The sequence below is a fragment of the Meleagris gallopavo genome, chromosome 1 (assembly GCF_000146605.3).
Source record: "Meleagris gallopavo isolate NT-WF06-2002-E0010 breed Aviagen turkey brand Nicholas breeding stock chromosome 1, Turkey_5.1, whole genome shotgun sequence".
NCBI lineage: Eukaryota > Metazoa > Chordata > Aves > Galliformes > Phasianidae > Meleagris > Meleagris gallopavo.
In genome coordinates this window covers 47,399,948-47,408,758 of record NC_015011.2, presented here as the reverse complement: position 1 = coordinate 47,408,758, position 8,811 = coordinate 47,399,948, and the positions used below count along the sequence as shown (strand labels likewise).

The 8,811-nt window shown below is 46.3% G+C and overlaps 1 protein-coding gene and 1 non-coding gene across 3 annotated transcripts in view; both read right to left on the bottom strand.

Moving 5' to 3' along the window:
* Positions 1–3,639, bottom strand: part of LOC100550170 (putative RNA-binding protein Luc7-like 2) — a 35,755-nt gene extending 32,116 nt beyond the window's left edge. Inside the window, exons 1-3 of one of the 2 annotated variants that reach the window (XM_010710137.3) lie at positions 3,485–3,639; positions 3,000–3,371; positions 2,656–2,907 (exon numbers count right to left, since the gene is read on the bottom strand). In XM_010710137.3, coding sequence (XP_010708439.1) covers positions 2,677–2,907; positions 3,000–3,128 — 360 coding nt within the window. In that variant the 5' untranslated portion in view covers positions 3,129–3,371; positions 3,485–3,639 and the 3' untranslated portion in view covers positions 2,656–2,676. Of the gene's footprint in view, positions 1–2,655; positions 2,908–2,999; positions 3,388–3,484 lie in introns of those variants that run through there. The other variant, XM_019614403.2, reaches the window with a different exon arrangement.
* TRNAR-CCU lies at positions 3,576–3,648 on the bottom strand. Its single transcript has one exon. It is a non-coding gene; the product is annotated as a tRNA-Arg (tRNA).
* Between the last annotated feature and the right edge of the window lie 5,163 nt (positions 3,649–8,811).

Sequence of the window (8,811 nt, the reverse complement as noted above, 5' to 3'; positions counted from 1 at the left end):
CAGCGGGTGCGCGGCGTTGGGCCTGGCGGCGGCGGGTGCTTTGTTGTGCCTTCGGCTGCCGTGTTGCCCTCTAGCGCCAGGCCGCAGCCGCCGACTGGTACAGGGACCGGCCCAGCTGTGAATCTGCCGCCCGCAGCCAGGGGACGCGTTACACTGTCAGGCTTTGCTCGGTGCAACCGAAAGAAAAGGCGACACAAAAAGCCGCCCCGCCCCAGTCGGGATTCAACACGAACTGTGGGGAAGATGCAATGAATCCCCACGAAAGTAGTCCTTACAATGCGTTTGTGGAAAAATTCCTGGTTCGCAGCTTCTCACGAAGTCTGAACATGCCCTGGATTTATTGTTTCCTTTGTCACATTTGGTTTTGGTCGTCATTATGGTATACGGGAGGTGTTGGATGGGGTGAATCCTCAATCCACTCAGAAAGTAAAACAAACCAAAAACCAAAAGCTTTCCCCTTATTCAGCAGGTGAGACTGCAGAATTGCCAATGCAATTTATAGCCTACAAAGCCTTACGGTTTACAGCGTGCGCCTTATCTGACCCACATCACCCAGATCTCCCCGGCCATCTGCTGTACCCGTCTCCTGTGCCTGGGGCTGGGCTGGTGTTAAGAAAAAAGGATAGTATGTGGATTTAGGTAGTTGGATCGAGTGTATCCTCAGCAGTTTGCAGATGACACCGAGTTGTGTAGTGTGGTTGACACACCTGAGGATTCTACCAAAGATATGCTCGAGCAGTGGGCCCAGGAGAACCTCATGAGGTTCAACAAAGCCAAGTGTGAGGTCTGCATGTGGGTTGTGCCAACCCCCGCTACAGGTACAAGCTGGAGGATATAAGAATGGAGCACAGCCTGTGTGAAAAGGACTTGGAAGTAATGGACATGAGTCAGCAGAGTGGCCTCACAGCCCAGAAAGCCAAACGAAAGCTGCATCAAATGGAGTATGGTCAGTAGGGAGAGAGAGGTGATCCTGCCCTCTGCTCTGCACTGTGAGATCCCACCTGGAGTGCTGCGGCCAGACAGGAAGTCCTCATTACAAAAATGACGTGGATTTATGGGAACACATCCAGAGGAGGGCTGTGTAAGTGATCCAAGGGATAGAATGCCTCCCTCTGAGGACAGGTTGAGAGAGCTGGGGCTGTTCAGACTGGAGAAGAGAAGGCTCTGGGGAGACCTGAGAGTGGCCTTTCAGAATCCAACAGGGGGCTGTAAGAAAGGGACAGACTCTTGAGCAGGGTAGTGGCACTGGGGCAGGTTGCCCAGAGGGGTGGTGGTTGCCCCATCCCTGGAGATATTCAAGCATCAGGGTGGGGGCGCTCTGAGCAACCTGTAGTTGTCCCTGTTCATTGCAGGAGATTTGGACTGAGTGGCCTTTAAAGATTCCTTCCAATTCAAATTATTCTGATTTTATTAGACAAAGCTATTTTGTGTGCAGTGCTTCCTGATAGCATACTTTGTTTTCCCTGGTAGTAAAGCCAAAAGAAGCACTCTTTTGTTAGTGTTATTTTAAGCTCCTCCCCAATTACAAACAAGCCTCACATTCTTATCCACTGTAAATTACCCTGATTACAGATTTCTTACGCATACTGCACAGAATTTGAGCCTCTTCTGAGAAGTGGGGAGCAACAATTGGAGCTACTATTTCTCTTCTGATAAAAAAATGATTCACTGTTCCAGATAGTGAGAAGAGAGAATAGTGGTATTATTGTGACTATAGCTCATTGTTACATGATTTATACGAGGGCTGCTTGAAAGTAATGCCTCCTATTTTATTATGTTGGCCCATGATGTCAGAGCAGATATTGGTGGTATGGCAGTAGAAGTTGTACCTTCCCACAAGCATTCCATTAAATTTGGTTGCTTTGAGACAGAAGGGCAATCAGAGAAAATGGCATCTAACGTGGAAGAGAGCATGAGCAAAGGTGTGTCATTGAATTCCTCCATGTGCAAAAAATGGCATGCAGTAACATTCACTCATCTTTGCTGAAAGTTTATGGAGACCAAACAGCACAGTGATGAGGTGAGTGCTGTGTTTCAGCAGAGGCAACAGTGATGTGAAAGACCAGCCACGTTCCAAATGACCATGCAGATTTTTATGAGCATGGCACACAGGCTCTTGCTCATTGCTGGCAAAACTCTATCGCATATGCTTATGTTGAAAAATGGTGTTTTGTATCCGAGAATTTGCTCTATCAAACAGTATTATTGTGCTCTTTGTATCTGCTGTTTCCATGGAAATAAATAGGGAGCAGTACTTTAGTACCTATTATATTTGGTACAACCAGCAGCCATCAGGTCTCCATTTAATGAAACACAGAAGACCTGCAGTCTCAGTAATCCAAGTCCAGGACACTGACAAGGAATTCATTCAGCTGCATCCTCTCTAACTTACAACCAGCAGCTGTGGGTCAAAAGTCTTCAAACTGAATGTTTTTGCTGCAGCAGTGCTCACCCTCCAACACTGTAAAGATAGGGCCTTTGCTCTCGGAGGAGTACAGAATTCCTCGTGCACTGGGAAACTCTTTAGTCCTCCTACCTACAAGTTAAGGGGAAGAAAAGAAACAAATTTATACCTCCTTAAACAGTTGGTGGCGAGTCCGGGCTGCGGCTCTGATACCCCCAACCCGAAGCGGACAGAACACACGAGCTAGAAGGCAGCTTCAGAGCCGAGGGCGTTTATTTGGTGCCGAGCAGCGGGCGGCACGGGGCGGCCTCAGCCCTTCCCCCCGGCTGCCGGGGCAGCCTGAAGCCCACCAGCCCCGCCACCTCCTCGGGGGATCGCTCCCCGCGGCCGTGGTACTCGCGATGCAGGGCCTGGTGCTGCCGCACGCTGCGCAGCAGGCACAGGTAGGTGGCGGCCTGGAAGTGCAGCTCCTGCTGGGCCCGGCACAGCTTCTCGCTGGTCACCTGCGGGGAGAAGGAGCAAAAGCCCGGAGATGGCAGCGGGAAAAGGGCGGCGGGAGAAGGGCCCGGAGGCCGCCTCTCCGCCCGCGCCGTACCCGGTGAGCGCGGAAGGCGGCGAGGATGTGCCGGTAGGCGGCCGTGTCGCGATAGGCGCGCCCACTGACGTGCCGCAGTTCGCGGAGCAACCCGCGCAACGTCCGCAGAGGAGAGCCCAGCGTCGCCATCTTCCCGCTCCTCTCCCTCCGCCAATCAGCCGCCGGCTACGCGCCGCAGCGACCAATCAGAGAGCGGGCAGCTCGCACAGTTTTCCGCCCGTCTGCAGAGGTCAGATGCCGAAGGTCGAGCGCCCCCGTCGGCCGTTGGGCGGAGCGACGCGCACTCACGGGGTTGAGGGGCGCCGGAGCCAAAGCAGTCACCGCCCACCCGCTGCGTCACGAGGGTGGATGTCGAAGCGCGTGGTGTAAGCGCTGCGTAATGAAAGAGGATCAGCCGCAGACAGTGGGCATCCACCTTGTCCAGGGGCCTATAGTAGGGTCGCGAAAGCCGCATTCAGGTCGTTATTAGAACAGCTCCTACCCACCACCTGTTCAGCGTCGAGGCGCCCCGCCGCGACCGCGCATCAGAAAACAGCAATGCTACAGCTAGCGGGAAAGAAGGAAAAAAAAGAAGTCCACCCCAGATGGGACTCGAACCCACAATCCCTGGCTTAGGAGGCCAATGCCTTATCCATTAGGCCACTGGGGCTGCTACGAAAAAGTGTCTTTTCCGGCGCCTACTTGTGCCCTATCGCCTCCCCTCTTCCTTTTTAGACACTGTCTGGCGGGCGCTGATTGGCCAGCATCTCCGGTCCCACCTCCCTGCCACGGAGCCTTCTGGGAGCCGTTAGGCCTTCGTTCGCCGGCGGCTCAGGGATGTGGCCGGGCAGGCGGGCAGCGATTCTGAATGGCTGCCTTTCCCTCTGTGGTTGGTCGGCTCAAGAAAGCCTTAACAACTGCTCCCCGCTCGAATTCACAACAAAGGAAAATCCCACAATAAGCCCAGACTAATGGCCTTTTACGCGGTGCACTTTTCATCTTTTGTGAGAAATCACACAGACAGGGCTCATATGTACATTCCTCTTTATTTAATACAGCACAGACACATAACAGATAAAAAAGAAAACACTCATGAAAAAGCCTGTCGCCATCAAGGACAGGGCACAGCTACACCCAACTGCGTAAGGCTCCTACTGCAGAACAGGGCCTGCTGCCTAAACGTGGAGCCCAGAGCAAAACTGCTGCCAAAAAGGAGAAGGAAAAAAAAAGAAAGAGGGAAAATCCCTCCAGGAATAGGTGAAGCAGGTGGCACCTGCAAGGCTTCTTGTAGGACACAAACACTGCTACCTGTTTGGACCAAAGCAATAAGAGAAGAAAGTTCTGCAGCTCTTCTTGCAGAAGCCCAATAACCCTGACTTCTGAAAACGCCACCTGTCTCAGGGATGGAAACCTGAGCATCTGGAAGGAGTGAAAACACAGAGTAGTCACAAGAGATTTAATTAGTCTCCCTGATAGGGCTTTGCCCGTCACAGCTGGGAATGTGCAAGAGAACAAACCAGCTTCCCAATTAAAAAACTAATAGTCACTGAGCTGACCAGAACTGTACACGCTTGGAACCAATGCAGGCTTTTGTGGCAGCAGCTTCTTCCTTCTCCCTCTTCAGTTCAGGATGGAAATAAAGCAGGCACGAGTTCCTCTGGCAAAGAGCCTTACACATTTTTAAAAAATTAAAATACAAAAAAGGGAGACAGGTGTATTTACAAAATCCATGGCTGGTACAGTACATCATTTTTAAGACACACTAAATGCTACAATCTTTCAGGTCCTGAGATTATTACCAAAAAAAAAAAAGCAACAACTCAAAACTTGTGTTCAGGTCCAGTTTTATAAGGACAGAGGAAGGAAATCACACATTTAAAACACAGTATTCCTTGACGTTAGTGGAACACACCTCTCTAAAAATCCAAAAGAAAGTGGTGCTAATCACCCAGCCGTAGCTGTGTTTGGTTGTTCAGGCTTGCGGTCACAAGAGGGGAGCATTTCACAGGGGAGTTTCTCTGGAGAGCAAGCCAGGTAAGCACCTAGCCGTGAGGATTCTCTGATACTAAGCCTTACAGTCTGAAATAGGCAAGTATTAAAAAGCAGGAAGGTGATCAGATGCAAATTCACACTAAACTGAGTAGAACATCACAGGAGTCACCAATTCGAAGAGGTCTACCATCTTGCACCACTTTGCTTAGGGCAGAGGCCTATGAAGAATGCCAGTTTCGTTTGTAAGACAAGTGGCCAACTGTTTCAAGCTACACCAAGAAAGGCAGGAAAATGCTTTGCCCACCATTTTCTCTGCTGTTGACTTTACATAGCTTCCTTCATTCAGCTGGGGATCAGCAAGTCAGGTGGGGTTAAGCTGATTATATTTAAACTTGCTAACAGTACATATCCTACATGTGACAACAAGGAGTAGAGGCTAGACTTCTGTCAGTGGGAGGACCCTGCTGCCACTAGTTGGATAGGCAGGGGTTTATTTGAAAGCTCTGCTCTTGATTCAGCCTCATCACCAGGCAGAACTGCAGGGACTTGCATCCACACCTGTATCTTCAATGAAACATTCTGAACATCATACTTTTGTATCACCAGAAATTATAATCACAGATGCCCTTTTACTACAAGCAACCTGACTTTAAGCTAGAAAATACCAACATTTTTACGGATTACTTGTGAAATGCTTCTAACCCTCGGTAAGAAGACTACAAAAGACAAATCACAGAACAAGGGTACTAATTTAACAGCTAAAATATAACTGCTCAGTAGACTTTTTGGAGAAAATAGTAGTAATGAATTTCGTATTTTTTTTAAATAGTAGTCCAAAAATAGTATTTCTCCATCTATTTTCAACAGGGATCTTGAGAACTATGCGAGAACATGGTACTAATTGCTACATGATAGAATTACCGGCCATAATACACACACTACAGTTCTCACCTCTGAGCTAAACTGTTATTTGTAGTTACAAACAAGACTAAAAGATCAGTCAGGAATAGCAGGGGAATCACAACTTTGCTTTTATTTGAAGATCCAGCTACTGTGTAGCTCATACCTGCCCTTGTTTAGAGACAACTTCATTTAACTGAGAAACTGATTTAATTCACTTCTGATAGTGGAAGGAAACACAGAATCTTGTTATCTTCTCCCCGTATCCAATCTGCACATTAATAAACAACATCACTACAGCTTCTTAAAACCAATTTTGAGAGCTGACTACTCCAAAAGCTCTCAGACTGAAACATGTCACAAGAGGCGATTTTAGATTCCCTCATGAAGCAACTTCATGAGGCTTGACAGTAGGTGTTGCACCAGCAAGAGGGTTTCTTTTTCAATATACAAATTTCTTTCTTCACTTTAACAAAACGAGTTTTAAAGACATTCAAAAAATATTCCATTTTCTTTGGGTAAAACTTGAACATGTATTAACAGGGTAGCTGGGGGAAGGAACACACGTAACACTTAAATATGTAATGAATACTTATCTGCATAGTTGATATTAGTGACTACTAATCAAACTAAGGCCTTATCTGGAGAAAGTTGAGAACACAAGAATGTTTCTTCTCCCACCTCCTACTCCACTGGTGAAATCTAAGAAGTCTCAAAGGAGCGCTGGCTGTGTCAGCAGCTACTTGGCCTGGTCTGCAGCAGTGTTATCTCCCAGCTGGGAGATTTGGGTCAATTCTCTCACCTTTTTCTCTTGGCAGTGAACAGTAACAAATGTAATTGTACCTGTTCCTAGAATATATTTGCACATCCTGGAGCGTGATAGGAGTTAGTGTGCATTGCTTGTTTTGGATTACTTCACTATGAAGAAAAACTTGTTAGTTAATGGTTATTATATTAGCCGGAGCTGAGGGCAAGGGGAGAGAATGAAATTCACTTCTAGATACAAAACACAAAAACGTCATTCTTCTAGAATTGCTCTCTGTAGAACTATAGCTGTCAAAAAATGGCTACAAAATAACAGAACTATGTCCTTGACTACTGACAAGATTAGCACAGTATCATCTACAAGGGGTGTGGAAAAAAAAAAAAAAAGGCCCTAGGGGAACCTTTGTCCTTTGTGCTTCCCCAGTTTTGCCATGCTGAGATCTCTCAGCGTAACACAGCAGCAGAAGGGCATCCCACAGCCCCCAAAGGCTATTACAGCAGCAGGGTATCACTGGGTCAGAGAACACGGACAATGAAGCCATACCAGAAGTTTCCACAGCCAGAGCACTCCCCAATGCAATGCTAATCTTTCACATTGCCAAGTCAGCCTACTTACTTAGGCAGTGATTTCTAGAGTAAGCAGACACTGATTTTTGAACAGCCACGTGTGAAAAGCACTGCAACTAGCAGCACCAGCTGTGGATACCTGATGTCTCAATCAGGCTAGGATGAAGAGCAGACGTGCCTTAAGCAACTAACAGCAGAAGAGACAAGTAGGAGCAATTCACTGCCATGGCTGAATTTGGCCAACTACTGAAGTTGATCTCAGCAGCTTACATAAGGCAGATAAGGAAGCACTCTAACTCCATCTGAACAAGCTACCAGCAATAGCATTTTTTCTGACTGGCACCATTAGAATGGTAAAGATTAAAAAAAAAAACAACACAACAACAGGAAAAGAAACGAAAAACTATGGCCTAGTTTAAGCAGGTTCACTTGAACGTGATATAGCAGTTAGGCTGCTTTCAGCCACAGGAACAGGTTGTATTTGATATCCTACTTTTAGCCCTCTAGATGGGTTGTCAACCTCAGTATGAAGGACTCTTCTAGCCATTCTCACTCTGGTTTCTGAAAAGAGAAGGTAAACAGACCCTTTTCATACTGCAGCTCAAAACTGTATCTTCCTCAGTGGAAACACATCACAGAACTAGCAGTCTAGTGATGCTTATGTATGTTTAGCACTTGATCAACAAATGAATTGCTAATTTCAGGTACATGTGATTGCAACAATAGTAAGTTACATGTATCCTCAGCACAGAATTATTAAAATTACTAGAAGTTCCACTACAGATTGCTAATTTTGTCAGAGACAAGGAAACAAGCAGACACTGTTTTTAGAGTTCTGCACCTAACAATACATGATCTTACTGTTATTTTAAGAGAACAAATGAAATCTCAGCAAGAAAAATTACAAGACAAGTACTTGATGTCAATGATTTAGGCAGCTTGCAAAGTACAGTCAAGTTAAACTTCAGAGTAGTTGCACTCTTGCAGTTGTAACAAGTTCCTTCTTACACATAACACATGGTAGGAAGGGACAGTTTTAGTAAATGTAAGAATCCTTGCACAATTCAGTGTCAAAAGACATGACAAGCTGTACACAGGATTCCTTGAGATTCATCTCCACTCAAACTTGTTGAAAGCTATTTTAACCTTCTTCCCCCACTCCTTACAGTTATGTTAGCCACACATTTGCTTCAAATTCAGTAATAGTGTGAAGTGGTCCAGTATTTAAAGTTGTCTGTTGTATTTGTAAACTAATTAAGACCCAAACTTAAAACCTTCAGAGAAAAATGCAAGAAGTTCCTTTCCCATTAGCCACTTCTTCCTTTCTCTCACACACATTTACACACTCACACACACCCCCCTTTACTGTACTGCCACCTTTGCCCAAGCATTCATTCTTCACATGTATGCAAACATTAATAGAGACAGCAGAATGGCGCACTATACGTTACAGGAGCCTAAGGAAAACTGCTGTGTGTGAATGTGTGCAGGTGTGAGAGAAAAGAAAGGACAAACATACAGAACCAACGCCATGGTACAGCAGCTATGAGTCACATACGTTACACACTTTTTTCCTTCTTTTCTTTTTTTCTTTTTTTTTTCTTTTTCT